This window comes from Colossoma macropomum, unplaced genomic scaffold, assembly GCF_904425465.1.
Source record: "Colossoma macropomum unplaced genomic scaffold, Colossoma_macropomum, whole genome shotgun sequence".
In the NCBI taxonomy this organism is placed as follows: Eukaryota; Metazoa; Chordata; class Actinopteri; order Characiformes; family Serrasalmidae; genus Colossoma; species Colossoma macropomum.
Genome location: NW_023494800.1, coordinates 36905074 through 36932764, shown reverse-complemented (window position 1 = coordinate 36932764; position 27691 = coordinate 36905074). Strand labels below are relative to the sequence as shown.

At 41.4% G+C, this 27691-nt stretch overlaps 1 protein-coding gene across 1 annotated transcript in view; it reads left to right on the top strand.

Moving 5' to 3' along the window:
• LOC118819686 (E3 ubiquitin-protein ligase UHRF2-like) overlaps window positions 1-27240 on the top strand; it is a 90617-nt gene extending 63377 nt beyond the window's left edge. Inside the window, exons 6-16 of the mRNA XM_036587531.1 lie at window positions 712-898; window positions 1374-1497; window positions 6717-6824; window positions 10388-10492; window positions 13409-13515; window positions 16289-16451; window positions 21524-21661; window positions 22096-22348; window positions 22932-23080; window positions 24628-24726; window positions 26042-27240. Coding sequence (XP_036443424.1) covers window positions 712-898; window positions 1374-1497; window positions 6717-6824; window positions 10388-10492; window positions 13409-13515; window positions 16289-16451; window positions 21524-21661; window positions 22096-22348; window positions 22932-23080; window positions 24628-24726; window positions 26042-26188 — 1580 coding nt within the window. The 3' untranslated portion in view covers window positions 26189-27240. The remainder of the gene's footprint in view (window positions 1-711; window positions 899-1373; window positions 1498-6716; window positions 6825-10387; window positions 10493-13408; window positions 13516-16288; window positions 16452-21523; window positions 21662-22095; window positions 22349-22931; window positions 23081-24627; window positions 24727-26041) is intronic.
• The last annotated feature ends 451 nt before the right edge of the window (window positions 27241-27691 follow it).

Genomic DNA, 27691 nt, shown 5'->3' with positions numbered 1-27691 from the left:
ACATATGTATTAGTCAAAGCCGTTATTGTTCATGATCAAGGCATGGCAAGTTCACGCTTTACAGCAGAAACGGTCAAACTCCAGCGCTGTTCCCATAACTCTGCTCAGCCAATCAGCGTGCAGTATTCAGGTCAGGTGACTCAGCACTGCTACCAACTGTTTGAGGCAGAATCTCAAACGGCTCCGTCTCCAACAAAGAGCAGCACGCAGGTCTTAAACTAACGGCTACTGATCTAAACAGAGCTCAGAGTCTCACAGAGAACCACTCTGGATTCAGCCATGAGAGACGATTCATACTGGATAAAGACCAACATTTGGGTGGAAAAGACTAAACTTCATAACTCATAGTGACTCTATAGGGAGCAGTGAGGCGTCTGAGACTCAGCCTGAGGATTTTCAGAGCTCTGATCTTATAGGTGATTAATATTGATCATTACCAGCTGTTTGGGTTCAGTTTTCAGATCTTTACCTGCTTGTTTCATGGTAAAGGTGTTAAATGTTGACCTTAAAGAAACTTGTGTCCATTAAACGGCTTTAACTCTGAAACATGAAATGACCATTGGAGGTATCTGCTTCAGCCAAAAAGCAACATTTAAATAATAAAGAAATTGAAAAACTTCCCAATAAAGTTTCCTACGAAGTTGATATATGTCATGTATTAAATGTGTGTGTGTGTGTGTGTGTGTGTTTGTGTATGTGTGTGTTTATCAGGTAAGAGTGGTCCGGAGTGTAAGCACTGTAAGGCGGATCCGGATGCGGAGTGCCGTTTCTGTTCATGCTGTGTTTGTGGAGGGAAGCAGGACGCGCACATGCAGCTGCTGTGTGATGAGTGTAACATGGCCTTCCACCTGTACTGCCTCAACCCCCCACTGTCCACCGTCCCCGACGACGAGGACTGGTGTGTATTTGATGCTCAAAGTCATTTGGGACGTTAGACTAAAATCCTTTTACTTTGAGTGACCCTGTACCTTAATTGTGTTTATTTTATCAAAACGAATGAAATAAAATCAACATTTTTTTCATTCAAACACTAAAAAGTGCTGCACTGCAGAAAATATGACGATTATTAATGTTCCACACTTATTTTCAGACTTTGGGACCATAGTCCTTGTAAATATCTGTGGTCTGAATTCTTTGTATTGAATACTAAATATTATTTTTTTACTGTGGGAGCGCAGTTGGAGCCAATTCAGTAGAATGGTTCAAATATGTATATGTAACAAAATATGTCCCATGTTTATTAAGTACATATGCCCTATTGTATGGAAACACTCATAACAATATGCTAACTTAAATGGGAAAACATGCAGATACAAACCGATGTTCTGTTTATGTGTGTGTGTGTGTCTGTGTGTGTGTGTGTGTGTGTTCAGGTACTGCCCCACCTGTAAGAATGACACCAGTGAGGTGGTGAAGGCAGGTGAGAAGCTGAAGACCAGTAAGAAAAAGGCCAAGATGCCTTCAGCCACCAACGGGAGTCAAAGGGATTGGGGCAAGGTGAGCAGATTCACACCTGAGCGTCAGAATTATATTATTCTTACTCACATCTGTACAATATATACCACCTGGCCACTTTATCAGAAACCCCTCCTTTGTAGCTCCACCTTGCTGGTGTGCAGTCAGAGACTGCAGCTCATCTGTTGATGCTCAGTTTCATCTTCTAGTCCTTCATCAGTGGTCAGAGTATGGATATTTTTGGGTGGTGGTCCACTCTCAACATAGCAGTGTATAAAAACCACAGAAACACTGCTGGGCTGAAAATGATCCACCACCCAAATAACATCTGGACAACAGCAGCCCTGTGATCTGAAACTAACCGGTGATGAGTTGAGTAAAGGGGGTAGGTGTTTCTAATAAAGTGGCCAGTTAATGGAAGCGCAAGGTGGGTGTTTCTAATAAAGTGGCCAGTTAGTGGAATCACGAGGTGGGTGTTTCTAATAAACTGGCCAGTTAGTGGAAGCACAAGGTAGGCGTTTCTAATAAAGTGGCCAGTTAGTGGAAACACAAGGTGGATGTGTTTGACTTTTCAAGTGCTACTGTTTCTGCTAAATGACATGAGTTTTACATAAGGTTGTCAAGCTGCATGCAGATCCCTTGCTTGGAAACCTGCGGGCCTTGGCTTTGAATATCACACTTAAAGGAACAGTTTGATTAACAAATAAATCTACTTACCTCAAAAGAATGTTGCATAGGTTAAACACTAGCAGCCTTTGTGAAGCCTGAATTGTGTCTGTAATTTAGTCTGTGTTTATAGATGACAGTGTGTGACACCTTGGCGGGGTGAATAGGACAAGAGGAAGGCGGAGTGGAGATGCAGAGGTGGTACTTTATTATAACAAAAAATGGATATTTTGTTATATAAACCTCAAAACACAAAATAAAGACGTCAGCCATCTTGTCTTCTCCTCTGCGGCCTTGTGGTTCCTCTCTCTCTGGTCTCTCTATGCCTACTGAGGGAAAGAGAGGCATATTATGCCGGCCTTCCACCAAACGACGTTTCAAAGTGATTTACGGGTCGCAGACTGTAGCACGACCACAAAGACAGCTACGAGAGGCAAGAAGGCGGAACATGAGTCCTGAGCTCCGCCGCCCAGGTTCTGCTTCCTGTTCTGCATCGAGGCCGCTAGACAGCACCTTACGTTTGACCCAGGCGGCCGAGATGCGGAGCGGTTTTCGGGATTCGGGCCCCGCCTCCCCGCTAGCTCACGCAGCTGTTATCGGGGCCTGAGGGACGGGTGCATGGCACACAGACACATTTCCAATTTTGGAATAAAATCATGAGAGTTGTGTAGCACATACTCGCATGAACGCAATCATTTGGTGTATAGTGGTCTGGATAGCTATCACAGGTCAGTCAACCCTGACCTCTTAAATGGCCAGGGCCCACCGGCATGCCCAAAGTTTAATTACACACTTCTATAACCTAAGAATAGCTCAACCAGTTTGCACTGAGGTTTCTGAGTAATAAACCTAAGTGTGTAATAAGTCTGGGATTTTAAGGGGTTAATGATAATGCAATAGCAACTGTGGGCTTTAATAAACACCACTGGACTGGAATCACCTGCCTCGGTTTGATGAGGCAGGGTTGTGCTTCAAATACTATATATAGAAGAAAAAATTTCTTCTAGTGAGCTAACAAAGTGCGGACACGTGGCAAGATGGCCGTGAGTCAGAATTTTTCAGTTTTCTTCCATATTCCATCACAAATTGTACTCAACATGGTGGGGGTATTTTCCAGGCAGCAGGCTACAGAGGATATTGGCTGACTTGAATACTGCATGAAAAACAGACGTGAGGGGACAATTTGGTGACTCAACCAGCGATCACCATTAACTGTCATCAGAGCTGAGACTGGGGTCAGGCACATATGATTGGTTTCGGGGGATCCATCAGCACTAGAGGCACAAATTGATACCCTCTGGTCCTAAACCAGTGCTGTAGACTCATCTGTACTAGTGTATATCACAGAACTGTTCACTACTCACTTTGCGCAAGTTGGTGTTGAGTCTCAAGTCTCCAGAATGCAAGTCTGAGTCAAGTCGCATGTCTCTGGAGTGCAAGTCTGAGTAGTTTTTGAGTGAGATTCCGAGTCAAGTCTCAAATCACTAAGATGCAAGTCCGATTCGAGTCTCAAGTCCATGAGGTATGAGTCCAAGTAGAGTCCTGTGTTGTCTTTGAGGCGAAAGTCCAAGTCAAGTCTCGAGTTTCTGAGGTGAGAGTCCGAGTCGAGTCTCAAGTTTGAGGTGAGGGTCCAAGTTGAGTCTCAAGACTCTGAGGTGAGAGTCCAAGTTGAGTCTCAAGTTTGAGGTGATGGTCCAAGTCGAGTCTCAGGACTCTGAGGTGAGAGTCCAAGTTGAGTCTTGCATCTCTGAGCAGAGTTCAAGCCAGGTCTTGAGTCTCTGAGGAGCGAGTCTAAATCAAGCCTTGAGTCAAGTCGAGTTCCGAGTCTCTGAGATGCGGATCTGAGTCAGGTTTTAAGACTTTGAGGTCAAGTCCTTGAGGGGTGAGTCTGAATCACGTCTCAAGTCTCTCAGGAGCGACTCAGAGTCAGTTCTCAAGCGTATCTCCAGTAGGTTGCGCTCCCCTAATTGGTTGCAGTGCCTCAAATTTGTATTTAATTTTTTATCCATTATGACGGGAGCTTTGTTTGCTCTGATGTTCAAAGGTGGCTCTGGTGTTAATTCACTGCTTTTCTTTCTTGTGTTGACATTTCACACACAACAGTAGTCGCAAACAAATCCATGAATCTTTTATGTGTCGTTGTGATTTTTTTAAGTGAGAACACAATCACAGGCGCTGCAGTGGAGATGAGGGCGTCCCTCTTTTGTAATAATAGACGGTAGCGAAGACGGAAAGTCCCTAAGGACGAGGGACTTCCCCAATCCAGAGCGGGAGGGCAGAAGGTTGAAGTTAACGGAGATGTCTGAGATATTAGACGTCTCAAGTTTCTTCCAGCGTGGATCTGTCGCACATTACATCATCAGAGGACTGTGTTGTGCTCAGTCCTGCGCCGTGTTTTATGTTCCGTGAGTAAGACTCGAGTCGTGGCTTTGTTTTACAGTAGCAGACTGTATTTCAGCTACAGGGCACGTGCCAAAACTGAGTGTGTGCCTGTTGAGTCATAGCAAGGAGATACTTCCTGTGGTTACTGGTAGTACCAGTAGTGGTAGTAGTGGGGGTTTCGTGGGTGGCTTCCTATAAACAGCAGCATTAGCGTGTGTGTGTGTGTGTGTGTGTGTGTGTGTGTGTGTGTGTGTGTGTGTGTGTGTGTGTTATTATGTCAAGAATGGTAACTTCTCAAAAGAAGAAAAGACTTTTTCTTTTCGAGTAAGCATATATCTGTATCATTCATACTTACACTGTATGGCCAAAAGTATGTGGACATGCCTCCTAATTATTGAGTTCAGGTGTTTCAGCCTCACCCATTGCTAACAGGTGTATAAAATTAAGCAAGTAGCCTTGCAGTCTCGATACACAGACACTGGCAGTAGAATGGGTCATATTGAAGAGCACGGTGACTAAACGGCTGCATAGGATGCTGCCTCTGCCACAAGCCAGTTTGTGAAAGTTCTGCCCTGCTAGATCTGCCCCAGACAACTGTAACAGCTATTAATTTGAAATAGAAGTTTGGTGACCTGTACAGAGCCCTGGCCTCAACCCCACTGAGCACCTTTGGGACGAACTGGAACGTTGATTGCATCCAGACTCTTTGTATTTGTACAGTGCAAAAGCACATTGTTTTAAACCATAAGTGTGTTTCTCCAGTAAAACACTATGTAACATTAGAATGCAAAGAAATCTAAATATAGTAAAAAAAATTTGCGAGAATTTGCAGATTTCAAAAATGTTGTTGATATCTTGTGAGCTAGTTTGAATAACAAAGTTTGGTTCCAGATATCTCCTTGATGCCCAGTACAGAGATACTGACATGTCTTTTTAAATAATATTTACTGTAATTGGTTAATTTTTTGATAAATAAATGACTGAAGATGACCTCTATACGTATACATACATACACAGGATATATGAGGCAATTTGATGCATTACCAGTACAAATTTTATTATGACTTCATCCTGAATATTCATTTAATTAGAAGTTAATACTGGATGTTTATTTTATAGAACTTCATTCTGGATGTTTATTTTTATTAGGACTTCTTTCTAAAAATTAATTTTATTAGAACTTAATTTTAAATATTAATTTACTAGAACTTCATTCTAAATGTTCATTTTATTAGAACTTCATTTTAAATATTAATTTTATTAAAACTTCATTCTAAATATTAATTGTATTGAACTTCATTCTAAATATAAATTTTATTAGACCTTCATTCTGAATATTAATTTTATTAGAACTTTATTCTAAATGTTCATTTTATTAAACCTTCATTCTATATATTAATTTTATTAGAATTTCATTTGGTATTTTATTTTATTTGAACTTCATTCTAAATGTTCATTTTATTAGAACTTCATTTTAAATATTTTTATTAGAACTTCATTTTGAATATTAATTTTATTAGACCTTCATTTTAAATCTTAATTATATTATAACTTTATTCTAAGTATTAAATTTATTAGACCTTAATTCTGTATATTAATTTTATTAGACCTTCATTCTAAATATTAAGTTTATTAGAACTTACTGATTTTAGTAGAACTTTGTTCTGGATGTTGTTCCGCTTTCTTAGTCATTTTGGAAAACTTACATATGTGTGTCCGCCACCTCCCAGCTTTTTAAAATATAAATACATATATATGTGTGTGTGTGTGTGTGTGTGTGGGTAGGTGTGTGTGTGTGTGTGTGTGTGTGGGTAGGTGTGTGTGTAAGGGGGTCCTCTCATGAGTGTGTATAAGTGGTGATGTCTCATTGACTCATATCCTCTCCTGTTGAGCTGGCGGCTGCTGCTGCTGCTGGTGGAGATGAATCAGACTGTAGAGGGATTTTTACTGGAAACACTGGAGTGAAAACACTTACTCGCTCATTCCTGGAAAGAAACAACAATAATTAAAAACATCGCCTCAAAAAACCTGAAAAAGCAGTGAAGCTTCCGTATGCATAAGAGTGGAAGTACATAGTTTCATACCCATCAAAAGATTCGTTACGTGTCACATTTCTCACTTTCAGTATGACTGTAAAGATTTATACAGAATCCAACAGGAGCCTGACCAACTGTGTGTGTGTGTGTGTGCGTGTGTGTGTGTGTGTGTTGCAGGGAATGGCGTGTGTGGGTCGTACTAAAGAATGCACCATCGTTCCCTCTAATCACTATGGACCAGTTCCTGGCGTTCCTGTGGGAACCACCTGGAAGTTCCGCGTACAGGTAAGGAAACACTAATGCTGAAACCTGGAACCACTTACTGATTAATCATATATTAATGCATGTTGCAGCTCACAGAGCTGAAGTGATTAGCACAGTTACAGCTGCACTACCTCTGCCTTCTCAATCACATCCTTAACAACGCGTCCTTAACAGTGTTACCTTAACACATCCACAGTGCGTCCTTAACATGTCCTTAACAACACATCCTTAACAACGCATCCTTAACAACACGTCCTTAACAACGCATCCTTAACAACGCATCCTTAATAACACATCCTCAACAGTGCAGTCCTTAACAACACATCCTTAACAACACGTCCTTAACAACGCATCCTTAATAACACATCCTTAATAACACATCCTTAACAACACATCCTTAACAACACGTCCTTAACAACGCATCCTTAATAACACATCCTCAACAGTGCAGTCCTTAACAACACATCCTTAACAACACGTTCTTAACAACGCATCCTTAACAGCGTTACCTTAACACATCCACAGTGCTTCCTTAACAACGCATCCTTAATAACACATCCTCAACAGGGCAGTCCTTAACAACACATCCTTAACAACACGTTCTTAACAACGCATCCTTAACAGCGTTACCTTAACACATCCACAGTGCAGTCCTTAACAACACATCCTTAACAACACGTCCTTAACAACGCATCCTCAACAGTGCAGTCCTTAACAACACATCCTTAACAGTGCAGTCCTTAACAACACATCCTCAACAGTGCAGTCCTTAACAACACATCCTTAACAACACGTCCTTAACAACACATCCTCAACAGTGCAGTCCTTAACAACACATCCTTAACAACACGTCCTTAACAACGCATCCTTAACAGCGTTACCTTAACACATCCACAGTGCTTCCTTAACAACACATCCTTAACGACACATCCTCAACAGTGCAGTCCTTAACAACACATCCTTAACAACACGTTCTTAACAACGCATCCTTAACAACACATCCTCAACAATGCATCCTCAACAACGCATACTTAACAACGCAGTCATTAACAGCGTTACCTTAACACATCCACAATGCATCCTTAACAACGTCCTTAACAACACGTCCTTAACAACGCATCCTTAACAACGCAGTCATTAACAGCGTTACCTTAACACATCCACAATGCGTCCTTAACAACGTCCTTAACAACACATCCTTAACAGCGCGTCCTTAACAACGTATCCTTAACAACGCAGTCCTTAACAGCGTTACCTTAACACATCCACAATGCATCCTTAACAACGTCCTTAACAACACAACAGCGCGTCCTTAACAACGTATCCTTAACAACACGTCCTTAACAACGCATCCTTAATAACACATCCTCAACAGTGCAGTCCTTAACAACACATCCTTAACAACACGTCCTTAACAACGCATCCTTAACAACACATCCTTAACAACACGTCCTTAACAACGCCTCCTTAACAACGCATCCTTAACAACACGTCCTTAAAAACGCATCCTTAACAACGTATCCTTAACAACGCGTCCTTAACAACACGTCCTTAACAACGCATCCTTAATAACGCATCCTCAACAGTGCAGTCCTTAACAACACATCCTTAACAACACGTCCTTAACAACGCCTCCTTAACAACACGTCCTTAACAACGCATCCTTAACAACGCATCCTTAACAACGCATCCTTAACAACATGTCCTTAACAACGCATCCTTAACAACACGTCCTTAACAACGCGTCCTTAATAACGCATCCTTAACACGTCCTTAACAACGCATCCTTAACAACACGTCCTTAACAACGCATCCTTAACACGTCCTTAACAACGCATCCTTAACAACGCGTCCTTAACAACACATCCTTAACACGTCCTTAACAACGCATCCTTAACAACACGTCCTTAACAACGCATCCTTAACACGTCCTTAACAACGCATCCTTAACAACACGTCCTTAACAACACATCCTTAACACGTCCTTAACAACGCATCCTTAACAACACATCCTTAACAACACATCCTTAACACGTCCTTAACAACGCATCCTTAACAACGCATCCTTAACACGTCCTTAATAACGCATCCTTAATAACGCATCTTCAACAGTGCAGTCCTTAACAACGCATCCTTAACACGTCCTTAATAACGCATCCTTAATAACGCATCTTCAACAGTGCAGTCCTTAACAACACATCCTTAACACGTCCTTAACAACGCATCCTTAACAACGCATCCTTAACACGTCCTTAATAACGCATCCTTAATAACGCATCTTCAACAGTGCAGTCCTTAACAACGCATCCTTAACACGTCCTTAATAACGCATCCTTAACAACACATCCTTAACAACACATCCTTAAAAACGTGTCCTTAACAACGCATCCTCAACAGTGCAGTCCTTAACAACACGTCCTTAACAACACATCCTTAAAAACGTGTCCTTAACAACGCATCCTCAACAGTGCAGTCCTTAACAACACGTCCTTAACAACACATCCTTAAAAACGTGTCCTTAACAACGCATCCTCAACAGTGCAGTCCTTAACAACACGTCCTTAACAACACATCCTTAAAAACGTGTCCTTAACAACGCATCCTCAACAGTGCAGTCCTTAACAACACGTCCTTAACAACACATCCTTAACAACACATTCTTAACAATACATCCTTAACAACACATCCTTAACAACACATTCTTAACAACGCATCCTTAACAACACATCCTTAAAAACGTGTCCTTAACAACGCATCCTCAACAGTGCAGTCCTTAACAACACGTCCTTAACAACACATCCTTAACAATGTGTCCTTAGCAACGTGTCCTTAACAACACATCCTTAACAACACGTCCTTAACAACACATCCCTAACACGCCATTAATAACAGTGCAGTCCTCAACGTGTATAACAACAAGGCGTCCTTAACAACACGTCTTTAACTTGTCTTTAACACATTATAAATAACGCATCCTTAACAACACGTCCTTTACAGCACGTTTACCAATTTGTCCGTAACAACACAAGTTTTATAGGACAATATTATTTATGTAATAAAATAATTAAAAATAAAAATTAACAAAGAAATATTTTTAAAAAATAAATAGAAATATACAGTTGTAGTCACAAGTTTGAAGACCCTGGCCAAATTACATATTATGTTGATTTTCTAAGTGAAGAAAAGTCCACACACAGAGAACACACTTATATTTGACATTTTTCTTTGAATGTTAGTGATCAGTTTCTGTTTATGTGCTGAATTTATAGCCAAAATTGTAATGTTTTATCCTTTTCCTAGTGTGTTGAATTCAGCAAATAAACAGTAATTGTGCAATAAAATAGACGTGTGTTGACCAGGGGTGCGCAAACCTTTGCATATGAATGTAAATGTGTAAATAAAATGAATAAAATTAATGAAAATTAAAAAATGAGGTTATGAGGTTTGGATATAACAGTGAGGAGAAGGACGCGATGAGACAGCAGAGCTGTTCTGTAAGTCACTATGGGTGATGTACTAATGCCAAAAGCACTGTTGTAAAAGTGTGTGTTTGTGTGTTTGTTTGTTTGTTGCTGGTTCTGTAGGTGAGCGAAGCTGGTGTTCACCGGCCTCATGTGGGCGGAATCCACGGCCGCAGTAACGACGGCTCCTACTCGCTGGTGCTGGCCGGCGGCTTCGAGGACGAAGTGGTGGGTGTTAGCATTCAGCGTTCGGAGAGTATTTTACATCACACAACATTACCTCTTCACAGACCTCTCTCTCTCTCTCTCTCTCTCTCTCTCTCTCTCTTTCTCTCTCTCTCTTTCTCTCTCTCTCTCTCTCTCTCTCTCTCTCTCTCTTTCTCTCTCTCTCTCTCTCTGTCTCTCTCTCTTTCTCTCTCTCTCTCTCTCTCCCTCTCTCTGATTGGCCGGTTGCTATTGTAACAGTTCCAGTGTATAAATAAACTAGACAGTCTGCTCTTTTTTCCACCGAGTACTGCAGTCTTTTTTCTCTGTTTCTTTCTTTCTTTCTTTCTTCTTGTTTCTTTCTCTGTCTTTCACTTCTTATTTTCTGTTCCTCTCTCTCTTTTTTCTGTCTCCTCTCTCCTTTTCTGTCTCTCTTCTCTCTTTGTTTCTGTCTATCTTACCCCTCTCTCTCTGTCTCTGTCTCTCTCTATATACTCTGTCTCTTAATGCCGTTCTCTCTCCTCTGTATGATTTCTTTTCCCTCTCTCCTTCAAATTTTTTTCTATTGCTCTTCTATTTCTCTCACCTTTCTCTTTTTTAATTCCTTCTCTCTCTTTCTTTCTCTTTATTGTGTCCTCTCTCTCTCTCTCTCTCTCTCTCTCTCTCTGTATTAGTGTGAGTATGTGAAGTACAGTACTGCCAAAGCATTACAAAAGTAGCCCTAACACAACAAAGAAAATAACAAGGGTAGGGTCAGGCTCAGTCGGGTGGGCATCGGTTCGGGGTCAGGGTGGGCGTCAGTAAAGGTCGCGCTCAGTAGAGTGGGCATGAGTAGGGTCAGGGTCAGTAGGGAGGGCTTCAGTAAGGGTTAGGTTTAGTAAGGTGGGTGTCAGTAAGGGTGGGCATCAGTAAGGGGTGGGTACAGTAGGGTAGGAATCAGTAGGGTGGGCATCAGTAAGGAGCAGGTTCTGTAGGGTGGGCATCAGTAAGGGGCGGGTTCAGTAGGGTCGGAGGCAGTAGGGTGGGCATCAGTAAGGGGCAGGTTCAGTAGGGTCGGAGGCAGTAGGGTGGGCATCAGTAAGGGGCGGGTTCAGTAGGGTGGGCATCAGTAAAGGGCAGGTTCAGTAGGGTGGGCATCAGTAAAGGGCGGGTTCAGTAGGGTGGGCATCAGTAAGGAGCAGGTTCTGTAGGGTGGGCATCAGTAAGGGGCAGGTTCAGTAGGGTCAGGGGCTGTAGGGTGGGCATCAGTAAGGATCAGGGTCAGTAGGGGTCAGGTTCAGTAGGGTGGGGTGCAGTAGGATGGACATCAGTAGGGTCAGGGTCGGTAGGGTCAGGCTCAGTAAGGTGGGCATTAGTAGGGTGGGCATCAGTAAGGTGGCGGGTTCAGTAGGGTGGGCATCAGTAAGGATCAGGGTCAGTAAGGTGGGCATCAGTAAGGGTCGGGTTCAGTAGGGTGGGCATCAGTAAGGATCAGGGTCAGTAAGGTGGGCATCAGTAAGGGTCGGGTTCAGTAGGGTGGGCATCAGTAAGGATCAGGGTCAGTAGAGTGGGCATCAGTAAGGATCAGGGTCAGTAGGGTGGGCATCAGTAAAGGTCAGGGTCAGTAGGGTCGGGGTCAGTAGGGTCAGGCAAAGGTAGGTGGGCATCAGTATGGGTCGGGGTCAGGGTCGGAGTCAGTAGGGTCAGGGTCAGTAGGATGGGCGTTAGAAGCGTCGGGGGTACAGGTTGGGTACAGTAGAGGTGGAGTACGGGGGGTCGGGGTCAGTAGGGTCAGCGTCAGTAGGGTGGGGTATAGGTCGGGTTCAGTAGAGGTGGGGTACGGGGGATTGGGTCAGTAGGTTCAAGGTATGGGGTTGGGTCAGTAGGATTGGGATATGGGGTCGAGGTTAGTAGAGTTGGGGTATGTGGGTTCAGATTGGAAGGATGGGGATATGGGGGTCAAGGTCTGTAGGGTGGGGTTATGGATGGTCGGGGTCAGTAGAGTGGGGTTACAGGGTGGGGAAATGGGAGGTCAGTATGGGAGGTGGAGGTCAGTAGGGTACCAGGATGGGAGGTGGAGGTCAGTAGGGTTTTAATTTCTTTCTCCTTTCATTTTTCACGCTTTTTTTTCTTCTCACCTTTCTCGTTTTTGCCTCCTACTCTACCTCTTTTACTCTCCTCCTCTCTCTCTCTTTCTCTCTCAATCTTTTTCTCTCTCTTCTGTTTGTCATTTCTCACTCTCTTTTCTTTCCTTTCTCTTTCTTTCTCAATTTTCTCATTTTCACCCCTTCTCTATCTCGTTTTCTCTCCTCTTCTTTCTTTTAGTCACTCTATCTCTATCTTTTTCTCTCTCTCTCTCTTTCTCTCTCTCCACACTCTCTCTGCCTCTCCATCTCTCTTTCCACACTTTCTTTCTCCCTCTCTTTCTTGATTTTTCTCTCTATCTCCTCTTTCTGTTGCTCATTTCTTTTTCTTTCTTTCTTTTTCTTTTTTTTGCCTTTTTTGTTTTTGCTCCCTTCTCTCTCATTTTCTCTGTTTTTTTTTCTCTCTCCTCCCCTTCCTTTTTTCTCTGTCTGTCCGTGTCTAAAATTCTTCTCCTGGTTTGGAGGGAGCAGACGAGGAGTTTTTGAGGTTAGATTAAATTTTGATTGCTCGTTTTGAGAGACACAAGCGTGAATTTTGTAATTTTTTGTAAAAGGTTTCAGGACCCTTTCCTGACCGCTTATCCAGGACCAGCTCTGCTAACTAACATGTAATCACTGTCAGATCACTGTGAAATTATTTTATCATGGTGAAAACATTTCACGATGAACGCTGCGATAGATTACTCGTAATAAATTCTCATTATTGCGTTTTAAGATGAAGAATGTTTTTTTCCCTCTCTAATAACATTACCCTTTTTTTAGAGCCAATGACCACATGCTGACCTGAACCTAATGCTGTGATCTTTGACCTTTTCAGGACAGGGGAGATGAGTTCACATACACGGGCAGCGGAGGTCGCGACCTCTCGGGAAACAAACGGATCGGAGAGCACTCGTTCGACCAGACGCTCACACACATGAACAGGTGCTGTACTTACCCCAAATATTGTTGATTAGCCAGCCGGGTTTAGTGCCTGATGTTAGTTTAGCACAGAAGCTACAAAGCTAATGCGGGTACAGGTAATGGGTGCGTGTGCCCCATGGTGCTAACTGCATTCATAAATCATAGAGGAGAGTAATATGATGATACTGATCGTTACAGTGATATATTATCACTGTAACGATCAGTATCATCATATTACTCTCCTCTACTCGCTTAGGTGGTTTCTGAAACTGTGTGACATAGAGATGCATCATTACCGATACTGGGATCACGTTGTGCACAATACTGTGCACATTTACTTGTACACCCTTAAAAAAGACGGCTCTTCAAAGGTTCTTTAGTGAAGAAAATGGTTTTATGTAGAACCATGAACACTCAAACACTTTGCATGTTTAAAAGCTTCTTTGCATGGTGAAATGGTTCTTCAGATTGATAGATAGTGTGTTGTAGATGGTTCTATATAGAACCTTTTTGAAAAGGGTTCTATATAGCAACAAAAAGGCTTCCTTCATTATAACAAGCTTAATATTGTAACATAGCAGGACCCTTTTAGGTGCTATGTAGAACCATATACAGCACATTCTCCGTCAGTCTGAAGAACCATTTTATGAAACATTTCTTCAAACAGGCAAAGGGTTCACTGAGTGTATAGCATTCTATATAGAACCATTTTCTTTACTAAAGAACCCTTGAAGAACCATCTTTTTAAAGAGTGTACTCATAAAAATGCACTGGTCCTAGCTGATACCGTGTAGTTGCTGCACTAATGAGCAAACGACCCAAGCTGACAGTGAAAGAGGCTCTGCTCTCATAGTGAAGTGCTGCTGTGACAGTCGGACACAAAGCCACCGGTCACTTCAAACACTCGGCCTTGGCAGATTCCCACCAGGAATACACTTTGTGATTAAACACACAAACACAACAGCTTCACCAACATGAGTGGAGACATGTAGGCCAACAAAACGGAGGCAAAAAAGTCGGGATTTGCTTCGTATATGCAACTTCACTCTGTTTGACTGAATAAGATAGTGAGGTATAAACGTTGTTATGGTGATTGTATTTGTAAAATAGGCTGTAAAAAGACTGATTTTATATTTCAGTTCAGTGTATTTAGCTGCATGTTATTCTGAGTGAATCAGCTTTATTGATAACGGTCTGTAGACAGAGCGTCTGTAGAGGCTGCGTTTCCCGTAGCAGGTCAGTCAGACGGAGCGTTTCGTACAGTGTGAGTTTATAAATCGTAGCTTTGTCTGAACACGATGGTCTATTAAACGGACAGTGAGAGTCACCAAAGAACAAGATCTCTAACATCACACAGTGTCTGTCTGGCTTTAGAGGACATTCAGCTACAGCTCAACCAGCCAATCAAACGACTCCAACAAGACAGAAAACTGGAAGCGTGAGCTCCTTGGATGTGTTAGCCTCAGATGTGATTCCTGCTGTCGCTGTGCTGCTGCTGAAAGAGATAAGGAACAAAACTATGAAACCTACTTTACTTACAGCTGTGCAGAAGAGCTTTTCTGACAGGGAACTAAACCTCCACTGCAGCGCTGCTCAGTCAGAGATCACTGATGTAGCAGAGCTAGATAACGACCTTCATTAACATCAGATAGATTTAATGATTTAACTGTTGAGGTACATTGCACTCAAGTAGGTTACTCAGTGTGGTATTGGACTCGGTATCGTGTACTAAAAAATATGTACTTGTACTCTAAAAAAAAAAAAAGGTATCAGTGCATCACTAGTGTGACATACTGTTGTCTATAAACCTCAATTCCAAAAAAGTTGGTGCCGTGTCTGAAATGCTGATAAAAACAGAAAGTAGTGATTAGTAGATTCTGTTTGACCGGTATTAAATTCAATGTAAACATGATATTTAATGTACTTTATACACTACTTGTTTTGTAAATATACGCTGGGATTGAAGGTCACAGTTTTCGGCCTTTTCCTTTACGCACAGAGAGTTCTCCGGGTTCCCTGAATGTTTTGATGATGATATGTAGTATAAAGGGTGAACGCTCTTAAACTGTTGTTTTTTTTAATGGCACTCATAAAAGACTCAGCCTTTCCTGGATGCTCCTTTTGCATCATTTGTATAAGACGTATTTTGAACTTTTCACAATGTTTCTAGTCTTAAATTGTTCCTGTCTTGACTTTTTTGACACATTGTAAAGGCGACAATTTCAAAATGAGTGTTCATTTACAAAAAACGTAGCAACTCAACACGGTTCAAGGCTAGTGATGAAGTAGGCATGTACACAAACTGTCCCTTTAAAATTAGACCCTCCTTACAGAGTTAAGAATAGTCAGTGTCATCTAGAATTGGTGTATTTATGATACTATAATGGAGTTAATTATATATATATATGTATGTATGTATATATATATATATATATATATATGTAATGTTTATATATGTATATGTATAATGTGTGTGTGTGTGTGTGTGTATATATATATATGTATATATATACACACACATATAAAAACGTGTATATATATCTGTGTATGTATAACCATATGGGTATGTGTATGTGCATATATATATATATATATATATATATATATATATATATATATATATATATATATATATTATTATTTATTTATTTATTTATTTAAGTTAGGTATTCTATCAGTCCCTATTTGTATTTGTACATATGTTCATTATAAGGGTGTAGGAAACCAAAACAAAAAACAAGCAGCTGTCTTTTTTTAGTTTATACTATACTGTCTTGTCATTGTTTGACCTCAGGGCTCTGGCGCTGAACTGTGACGCCCCTCTGAATGATAAGGACGGGGCGGAGTCTCGGAATTGGCGGGCGGGAAAACCAGTGAGAGTGATCCGGAGCTCGAAGGGCCGGCGAATCAGCAAGTACGCTCCGGAGGAGGGCAACCGCTACGACGGGATTTATAAGGTAACAGAACACACACGAGGGACGTCCCGATCAGGGGTGTCTTTCCCAAAAGCATTGTTGATCAGCTAACCTACTTAAATGATAGAGAGACTATCATTTTGAGCACTGTGTCTCCATGGTTACCACGGTGGTTGCTCAACGATACTTTAGGGAAAGTCCTGATGTAAAAGGTTGGGATCAGAGCTGAGGAATAATTTCATGGATTGAAGTCGGCTGTATTAAGTCCTTTCTAGTACCGATCCTTTTTACTTCAGTTTTTTATTTATGCCGCTGTCATAGAGGTGACATAAACAGACATTATCCACAGCCTGCAGCAGGAAGGTGTGTTTACAGAACATCTAAATGTCTGCAGTGTGGACCTGTTTTAATGTAGAAAGTAAAAAAAACTTCCTGGTATTATATTGGTTAAAGCCAATATAATAAAATTCCACAGATTTTTCAAATGTTGCACATAACTCAGTGTGTGAGATATAAACAAACAGAGAGATTCAGAGCGGTTTGGTGTGAAATGGTTCAGATGTCTTTACAGTGGTGGTGATAGGAACCAGGGGTCACCATGACTACAACACAAATATAGACATTTTATTTACTATCCAGAACCACCAGTGAACCTACAAGAGTCTTCTGAGTTTATATGGAATGTTGATGATGGAAAATAGTGGAAAATCTGGAATAATAAGTTTTCTTTGGGGACTATTTTGCCTCACAGCGCCCTGCATGTATCCCTCCACCATGAATGGAGTTTAAGTTCTCTAAACCATCATAAAACAGTGTCTCAGTCATCAGGCAGTGAATTCATAACCATTTCATGTAGGAACTTTCTGTGAGGGAGCTTTTAGAGGTGGACGTCTGGTTCCTATCACCACCACTGTGAACAGTTCTGACTCGGTAAGTTTATCTAGAACAGAGCGTTTCACACCAAACCACTCTGAACCGCTCTGATTACATCTTAACCACTTAATTATGTAGAATTTTTGAAAAATCAGTGAAGTTCTCCTTTAAGATCAGCAGTAGGTAACATGGAAACCTGCACTTACAGCCAACAGTAGTGTAGGCAAGGCAGTTAAATGTGGAGAATAAGAAAGATGCACACACAGTGGAAGCTAAGGCTGGGGGAAAGACACAAAGAGGGAGAGTAAAACATGCAAAACTATATGCAAATACTGGATCCCACAAGCCAGTGGGAAAAATGGTGAGTTATACTCAGCAAGATTACACTGAGCAAACAAACTCTTGAAGTAAATCTGACAGCTCACTCAGTTCCACTGACTTGTATGCTTTTGTTTAGTAACATACGAAGCAAATCTGATCTTAATTTAGCTGTCATGTCTGTTACCTAGCAACCGATCATAAACACACAGCTGAAACGTAAATGAGTCATCAAAATGTTAAAATGTGAGTCTCAGCTGCTGTTACTAATGTAAAGAAGGTCAAAACTAAAGAGTTAAGTAGTGAATACTGTGAGAGCGCCCCCTGCTGTTTATCAGAGCGTCGCTCCCCAGTTTCAGTCTCCATTTCCCAAACGCTTCAGCCGAGCGCGCTAACGTTACTCCTCCTAATAAACAGACACACGTTCAGCTCCGTCTCCTCATTATTCACCACCATCACTGTAATATTTCATCATCAACATTAACACACGAAGGTGATCAGAGGGGCGGTGGAGATCGAGTCTGCAGCGTCTGAGATCTTTAAAACGCAGAGTTAGAAAAGAAAATCATCTCACAGTGAAAGCAGCGTTTTACAGTAGAGATAAATGGAGCTCATTATGCTGGTAGTGAACTATGCTGCTGACTCAGCTGCCTAAAAACCATAGAAACAGACCTTAAACAGAAGTGAGGACCCTGTTGGGGTTCATCCTAAAGTTAGGACAGGATTTAGGAGGTTTAGTCTAGTTAGGATGTTTGTGTGATGCTGTTTTCTTATCTGGAGTTCATGATGAGATTATGAAGGTAGGAACTGTTATTCTGTAATAGATACTGTCCGAAATTCAGTCCAGACTGAAGTCGTCATGGAGACTAAACAGCTCCTGTACCGCAAACTGCAGTTATTGTTGGTTGGGGTTTTGGAGGCAGCCTAAGCCTCACAGACTCGTTGTGTTAAAAAATACTAGAAGATTTGTATTTTTATCTTATGACTGACCGAAACACCCTGAACCATTTTTTATACTGATAAGTGCACTAATTTTGAGTACCTGCTGATACCAAGTCTAATATTTATATTTATACACACACAGCGCAGTTTTTTCAGACTGTGTTTTTAAAAACAATCATTTGATGGTGTCTTGAATGTCCTAGTTTCAAATTTCAGCTGCTCTCTCATGCACAAAGAGCTGTGCTCATTCTCTTGGCTTTGAATAGTGGCTGTGCACTCACATTTACTGTACAACTAGTTTAAACGGGAACTCTGAGTGGCCTGATGTGACTTACCGAGTCAGAACTGTTCACAGTGGTGGTGATAGGAACCAGACGTCCCCCTCTAAAAGCTCCCTCACAGAAAGTTCCTACATGAAATGGTTATGAATTCACTGCCTGATGACTGAGACACTGTTTTATGATAGTTTAGAGAACTTAAACTCCATTCATGGTGGAGGGATACATGCAGGGCGCTGTGAGGCAAAATAGTCCCCAAAGAAAACTTATTATTTCAGATTTTCCACTATTTTCCATCATCAACATTCCATATGAACTCAGAAGACTCGTGTAGGTTCACTGGTGGTTCTGGATGGTAAATAAAATGTCTATATCTGTGTTGTAGTCATGGCGACCCCTGGTTCCTATCACCACCACTGTAAAGACATCTGAACCATTTCACACCAAACCATCTCTTCAAACTGATGGAGAACATGCTGTAGATGGTTCTGTATTGAATCCTTTTGAAACGGGTTCTGTATAGCACCACAAAGCGCTCTTCAGTTTTTATGATGTGAAGCTTATAACAAGGTCCTGTATAGAACCATCTACTGCACATTCTCCATCAATCTGAAGGACCCTTTCATAATGCAGTGAACCCTTCAATCATGCAAAGGGTTCTTTGAGTGGTCATGGTTCTATACAGACCCATTGACCTTACTAAAGAACCCTTGAAGAACCATCTTTTTTTAAGAGTGTATTTTAATGAATATGTTGTGTTTTCACACCCCGTTTCAGACGTTTATGCTTGGACACATTTTGGGTCGATTTCAGCCGCAGCTCAGACACGCTGGTCATTCACACACACAGTGTTTGTGCTGCTGAGCTGAGCAGCAAGTTCTACAAACACATGTTTACCAAATGAATAAACAGTCAAATCTGTCGCTTTGTTCAATAAAAATATAATTCAGAAAATTAGACGTACATTTCTTTGCCCTGGACATCATGTTGGCCTGTGATTGGGAGATTGTTTGAAGCCTGGTTGAGGAGGAAACTGTTCAGCACGCTGAAGAAGAATACTTAATGTGATAAACTGGAATAGTGAGCTGTCTTTGTTAAATATCACACACATTATATAAGCCGATTATCCTCCTGGGTCGCGGGGAGTGGCGGAGTCTATCCCAGCACTCATTAGGTGGAAGGCAGGAAACACCCTGGACAGGTCGCCAGTCCATCACAGGGCAGACAGACAGACACATACATTCACACACTCACCCAGGGGCAATTTAGCATCTCCAATCAGCCTGATTGCATGTCTTTGGACTGTGGGAGGAAACCTGACCCAGAAAAGGACGCTGGTTACCCGGCCAGGGAATCAAACCCAGACCCTTCTTGCTGTGAGGCAACAGCACTACCCACTGCACCTCCATGCTCCTGCAGTGAAGCTACTAGAGTGTTTGGCAGTGTTTACACAATGACAAATACATTTTAGTTGCTGCTATTACTGCAATAATAATAATAACAGTAATAATAATAATAATGATGGCAACAGTAGCAAGAATAATAGTACTACTAATAAAAAAAATAATTATCTTGCAATGTTTTTATTGTTATTATTACTATTATCTTTTTTTTTCCCTTTTTTTATATCGTGATATCTTTATCATCTGAATTGTAGAATTTTTTTTTTCAGTTTTGTTTATTTCTTAGACATTATAAAGAAGGAGAAAGTCACTCCACATGGCGTCTGTTTACGGGGAAAGTCCCATCCTTCGTGCAGTAGCCAGAACAAGCTGAAAAAGGAAGTTTTTGTGCGTTATTTGAGCCGAACGCTGCAAACAAATCGTGCTGTTTCTGTGTGGTTTTAACCAATGATTTCTCATGTGTTTTGGAAACATTAATGTGGCTTTGTGTTTGGGGTTTGTTGGCCTCTCCCCGTTCAAAGAGAGAGGCGTGTGGTCACCGTGATGGCCTTCAAAGCAAACTTTGGTGCAATGACTTGTGAACATCTCTGCTAAAGACTTGAAACCCTGCTTTAAACATCGTACAGCATATCTGTGATCTAAGGAGTGATTTTGTGATGTATCTGAGTGGTAATCAGATACTGCCATGCCGTTGGTGGAGCAGGCGAGGTCAGTGGGTTCAGGTGTGACGTGAGGTCGTTTTACGCTGTTGTGTTCATTGCCTCTTCCTCTCTGGCTTTGCGGTGACTCAAAGCGAAAAGCAGCTGAGGAACAAAACCATTCATGCTGTTTTCTCCGTCTCTGAGTCTCAACACACCTGCACACAACTGTCTGAGGAAATCGATCTCTCTGCTTTGAATAACTAAGTTGTTTTGGTATCCGGTGATGCCCAGAGGAGGATGTGCTGCCTTCTGAGTCTCGGTTTAGAAATACTTCTCGGTGTTAAAAAAAAATGAAGCTATTCAAAAGGGCCGACGCTGCAGCGATATGAGCCGAGCAGAACTCTCAGATCATTAGGAACTGGTCAGTTAGTCCTGCTGAAGGTGAAGACAGCAAAACACATACACTCCTCCCTTCAGTGCTCCTTCTTGCTCGAATTTTCCCGTTCCACCTTAAAAGGTGCGGCAGTTAAGACTACATTCGGCGCCTCAGTTTCTTGCTCGAATTTTCCTGTTCCACCTTAAAAGGTGCAGCAGTTAAGGGGCGCTGAGGGAAGAGGCTACCTAAAGAGTAAAGATTCTGACGTTTCTCCATCCTGCAGGTGGTGAAGTACTGGCCTGAGATCGGTAAGTGTGGTTTCCTGGTGTGGCGTTACCTGCTGAGGCGTGATGACGTGGAGCCAGCGCCGTGGACGCCTGAAGGAATTGAGCGCAGCAAGAAACTCGGCCTGAAGGTGCAGGTGAGGACACACACACACACACACACACACAGACACAGGCACACACACCCACACACATATAGACATATAAATACACACACACACACACATCTATACACAGAGTACAGAGTTGGCATTTCTAATAAAGTGGCCAGTCAACTGAAGCACAAGGTAGGTGTTTCTAATAAAGTGGCCAGTTAATGGAAGCACAAGGTGGGTGTTTCTAATAAAGTGGCCAGCGAGTAAAAGCACAAGGTGGATGTTTCTAATAAAGTGGCCACTCAATTGAAGCACAAGGTAGGTGTTTCTAATAAAGTGGCCAGTTATTGGAAGCACAAGGTGGGTGTTTCTAATAAAGTGGCCAGTTAGAGTTAGTTGAGCATTAACACCTGTAAGTCTGTTGTCTCTCTCTCTCTCTCTCTCTCTCTCTCTCTCTCTCTCTCTCTCTCTCTCAGTACCCTCCTGGCTATCTGGAAGCCATGGCGAATAAGAGTAAGAAGGAGGCGAGTGTGAGGGGGACACGAGGTGGGCCGTCGCGGGGTAAGAGACACGGAGGCCGGGGGCGACCGAAAACTGGCCGGCCAGCAAAAAGAGTGAAGGAAGAGGAGGAGGAGGAGGAGGAGGAGGAGGAGCAAGAAGAGAAGGACGCAGTGAACAAGGACGAGGAGGTGCACAGTAATGGCGACCAAGAAACGCCAAAAGACAAAGGTGTTTACATAATACACACAGGACACATTATTAATTATTACTGTTCTTCATAATCTTCATATTATTATTCTACGCTCAAAATATAAAATGTTTTTCGTCCCACAGTTTTCGAGCTAGAACCTTAAAACTTTGCAGGATCGTAGGTCCTATACCAGATTAGGTTGCTTGTGCTTCTAAGCGATCCGATATACGGTTTTCGTAAAATTAGCGTTCAAAGACGATATTTTTTTCCCTTAGGAAATGAATGGGCAGAATGTTTGGGACTTTCAAACTAGCTGTCACACTTGATGTCACAATGGACATCTCTCACACACACACTCACACACAGTACAGAATTTAAGGTGGAACTTCATTTACGGTAGCACCTAGCAATGCATTTCCATCCACCTTGGATACTGCAGCATCCACTTAGCAACATTTTAGCTGCATTTTAGCAAACATGAACAGTTATGTTTGTGTACTCAGTGTATTCTGAGATTTAATGATGCACTGAACCAGAGTGGTCAAATCTAAACATTATTAATAAATCGTGTGTGTGTGTGTGTGTGTGTGTGTGTGTGTGTGTGTGTGTGTGTGTGTTCAGAGTGTGATGAGCAGGATGAGCCCAAATCGAAGCGGCTGAAGGAGGTGGAGGCGTTCGTGTTGTCTGAGCAGCAGCGCTCCCTCATACAGCAGGACCAAGCCAACAAGAAACTCTGGGACGAGGCTCTGGGCTTCCTCATTGAGGGACCGGTACTAACACACACACTCACACTCACACACACACTCACACACACACACACACACACACACACACACACACACACACACACACACACTCACTCCAAATGTAGTCATTCAGCCAAGATGTTTATTGTTTCAAGTTTGCTTCTTTAATTTTACACTGGATGCTAATGAAGCTGGCAAATAATAGCAGCATATACCCCACCAGTTAGCATGGTGCTAACTGCATGCCTAAATCATCTCACACTCACCTCAGACCATGTTGGTTGGTCATCTCTAATAGACTTACGGCTTCTGACACTGTATCAGTATCTGTATCAGTCGTTCCCTGAAGGCGAAGTTTCCTATTCGCCAGGTTCTTATTAAATTTTGCTGCTCCACCTTAAATGGTGCAGCAGTTACAGTAACTACGGTACTGCTTAACCCTCTACCGCACGCATTATGAGAGCAATTAAAAAAAAAAATGTTGAATTCACTTTTCTTGCATAAAATTGTCTTTGATTGGCCCGATTATTAAATTAAAAATCATAAAGTAATAATAATAATGTGTGCATGGGTCCTTTTGGAGTATGTTGCTTGAGGTAACATTGTGCGATAATGGGAAGAAATCATATAGAGCCGTGTTCCCCAAAGTGATGAGACCTGGCTTGTGAGTGGCTAAATCCATTTCCCTGTCACACACGTTGGTTCTAGGCAACAAACATGTCTGCAAATTCTCATAACAAAGAAAATCAATACTGAACGTTAAAGATGAGGTTTAAATGCGCCCACTAAGAGAGAGTTTGACCAAGTACCTGCTGTTTATTGACAAACTCTTCCCTTTATTGTTAACCCTGTTGTTGTCTTTAAATATGTATAACGTTATTGCAAAGTGTGGAAAATGAGTTTGTTGCCCTCAGGCAACATCATGCAATAGAGGGTTAAGGTGGAACTGCAAATTCAAATAAGAAGCCAACTTCATAGAAAGTGCAGTTATCTCATTTTCTTGTTCACCCTGCATTCACATCATGAAAAAAATATATTATTGAATTATTGACAGTAATAAAAACATTCAGATGAAGCTTATTTTGCAGATATATTGCTGTGATGAAATGCGCTGCTTTTAAAATGGAACAAATCTTAGGTCCAATTTAACCAAATAAACCAAACTGTAGATGCTCAAACTAATGCTATAAATCAGGATTCAAGTGATTCAAGGGTAAATTAGGTAAATTAGGGTAAATTAGATTTTCCCCTTCAAACTTTGATCCAAACTGTAAACATTCACACACTCAAACACACGAATAAACACACACTGTCCTTAAAAGTGATACAGCTGTGACTGAAGTCTCAGCTGTTTTAATGAAGGTGGTCTCTGTGAGTCTGTGTGTCTGAGTCAGTCCGCTGGCCGCTGTTCCTGATTCAGAGTCGTTGCTGTGATCTCAGCACCACTGTTAGTTTATAATGCTCTGTAATTTCCACGCTGCGAGCCGAGCGCCTCTACAGACCGACTCGTGCTGTGCCTATCTTACTGTTTCCTTGGTGACAGTCACGCATCACTTCCTGTTGTCCTGCAGAACTTCTTGCGTAAAGTGGAGCAGATCTTCATGTGTGTGTGCTGCCAGGAGCTCGCCTTCCAGCCCATCACCACCGCCTGCCAGCACAACGTCTGCAAGGTGTGTGTGTGTGTGTGTGTGAGTGTGTGTGTGTATGTGTGTGTGTGTGTGCGTGTGTGTGCGTGTGTGTGTGTGTGTGTGTGTATGTGTGTGAGTGTGTGTGTGTGTGTGTGTGTGTGTGTGTATGTGTGTGTGTGTGTGCGTGTGTGTGTGCGTGTGTGTGTATGTGTGTGTGTGTGCATGTGTGTGTGTGTGTGTGTGTGTATGTGTGTGTGTGTGTGCGTGTGTGTGTGCATGTGTGTGTGTGTGTGTGTGTGTGTATGTGTGTGTGTGTGTGCGTGTTTGAATATGAAGCTTTCATCTTACCGTTCAGCCGTACAACACACTGCAGAATATCTACTATGAATTATAAAATATCTACTATGAATTATTCAGTATCTACTATGAATTATTCAGTATCTACTTTGAATTATTCAGTATCTACTATGAATTATTCAGTAATTACTAGGAAATATTTGGTATCTACTATAAATTATTCAGTATGTACTATGAAATATTCAGTAACTACTATGAATAATTTGGTATCTAACACAAATTATTAAGCATCTGCTATGAATTGTTCCATATCTAACATGTATTATTCATTGTCTACTATTAATTATTTAGTAACTATGAATTACTATGAATACTATGAATTATATAATATCTACTACAAATTATTCAGTATTTACTATGAAATATTTAGTAACTACTATGAATTATTCAGTAACTACAATGAATTATTCAGTAACTACAATGAAATATTAAGTAACACTTAATTATTCAGTAACTACTATGAAATATTCTGTATCTACTATTAATTATTTAGTTAATACTTAGTAACTAAGTATTTCTTTGTGTGCTGTAATTTAGCCACTATAAATTATTCAGTAAGTGATGTGAATTATTCAATGTATGCTATAAATTATTCAGCAATTATTGTACATTCAGTATATAATATAAATGATTAAGTATTTACTATGACATATTCAGCAAGTATTGTGACATTCGATATATATATATATAATGAATTATTCAGTAACTACTATGAATTATGTAGTAACTACCATAAATTTTTCAGTAATTACTGTAAATTCAGTATCTGATATGAATGATTCAGTATGTATTGTGAATTATTCAGCATCTACTATAAATGATTCAGTAACTACTATAAACTTATTGAATTGGGCCAAAAGAATCAAATTGAATCACAGTGAAATGTGAGATTTCATGATGTATTGATTCATTTCCTAAACAGTCGTTGTGAGATTGAAGATACACAGTCCAGTTGAATAACCTCTCAATGTTGTCCACGCTGTTTCTCTCCTGACCCCAGACCTGTCTGCAGAGGTCGTTCCGAGCGGAGGTGTACACGTGCCCGGCCTGTCGCCACGATCTGGGCAAAGACTATGTCATGACCCTCAACAAGAACCTCCAGCAGCTCCTGGATCAGTTCTTTCCAGGCTACAGCAAGGGCCGATGAGGCAGCGGAGCAGATAACGGACAGAAATCTCCATCCAGCGCAGTTCAGTGGCACTTACGGTCAACAGGCATTCTTACGCACACGCGCACACACCGCACACACAATGCACTAACCCAAACACTCAACACAGAAACCACTGACACACACTCACACAAAGCACACACCCTCCATCTAGACGGACCCCCACATCAACACCAGCCTGACACTTGTATCCCAGGACAATGACAGTGACCCCATGGATAGTGGACGTCTGCTGGCTGTGTGTGTATGTGTGTGTCCCCGCCCTCGCGTCATCAGGAGAACCCCACACACTGTTCACAGGAGCTGGGAACGCCTCCAGCCCTTTTAAAGCAATGGATCTGGAAAGGATGGACCTGATGCTAATGCTAATGCTAATGATATGCTAACAGTTGCTAACCCTGGTGAGAATACCCAAAGTCGAATATGGAAGTCTGCCATACCGCCAGGTGCTGAAGCTACATTAAAGAGCCTCGGATAACCAAACTCGGCTGAGCTAACAGCAAGGAATGAGCACCAGTGTTAGCATTTAGCATGCTAATCACTGACAGTGTTAGCTTGCGGACGTTGTTGCTTGGTTAGTAGGGTTTGGATAAGTTGTCCCTTTAAAGGCCAAGACCTGGCTTTACTGACCAATACCACCAAAACCGTGGTGAAAGGTCTTTTTGCTACACTTATGTGGCATGCTAATTTTATGAAACCCATTCCCTCCAGGTAGAGGAAGAAATCTGCCTCGTTTGTGGCAGCAGTGTGTCAAAAAATGACAAAATATTGTAAAATACAATACAACAATAAAATATAGACTTATAATCCTAAAATGATTAGTTATTTTCTCAAAATATTGACTCAGTATCTGAAAATAATGACATTTTCCACATATTTTTCAAAACTGCATAATTCACTGTTTGAGATCATTCAGAGAGGTTTGGTGTGAAATGGTTCAGGTGTCTTTACAGTGGTGGTGATAGGAACCAGGGGTCGCCATGACTACAACACAAATATAGACATTTTATTTACTATCCAGAACCACCAGTGAACCTACATGAGTCTTCTGAGTTTATATGGAATGTTGATGATGGAAAATAGTGGAAAATCTGAAATAATAAGTTTTCTTTGGGGACTATTTTACTGTGGTACGTCTTGCATGTATCCCTCCACCATGAATGGATTTTTTAAAAATGCCAAAATTGTATCTCGGACTTTAATAAAACAGTATCTCAGGCATCAGGTAACATATTCATAACCATTTTGTCTAATCTAATAATATTCTGTGAGGGAGATTTTTAAAGGATTAAACTTTTAGGACGTTTGGTTCCTATACAGACACAGTATTAACTCTGGAAGGACTGATGATTTCACAGCAAACCACTCTGAACAACTTTGTTTACATTTCAACCATTTAATTTTGCAGAAGTTTTGGAAAATCTATAGAGTTTCTCTTCCATAAAATAACAACTTATTTTCACTCGGTTCTGACGTATTTTC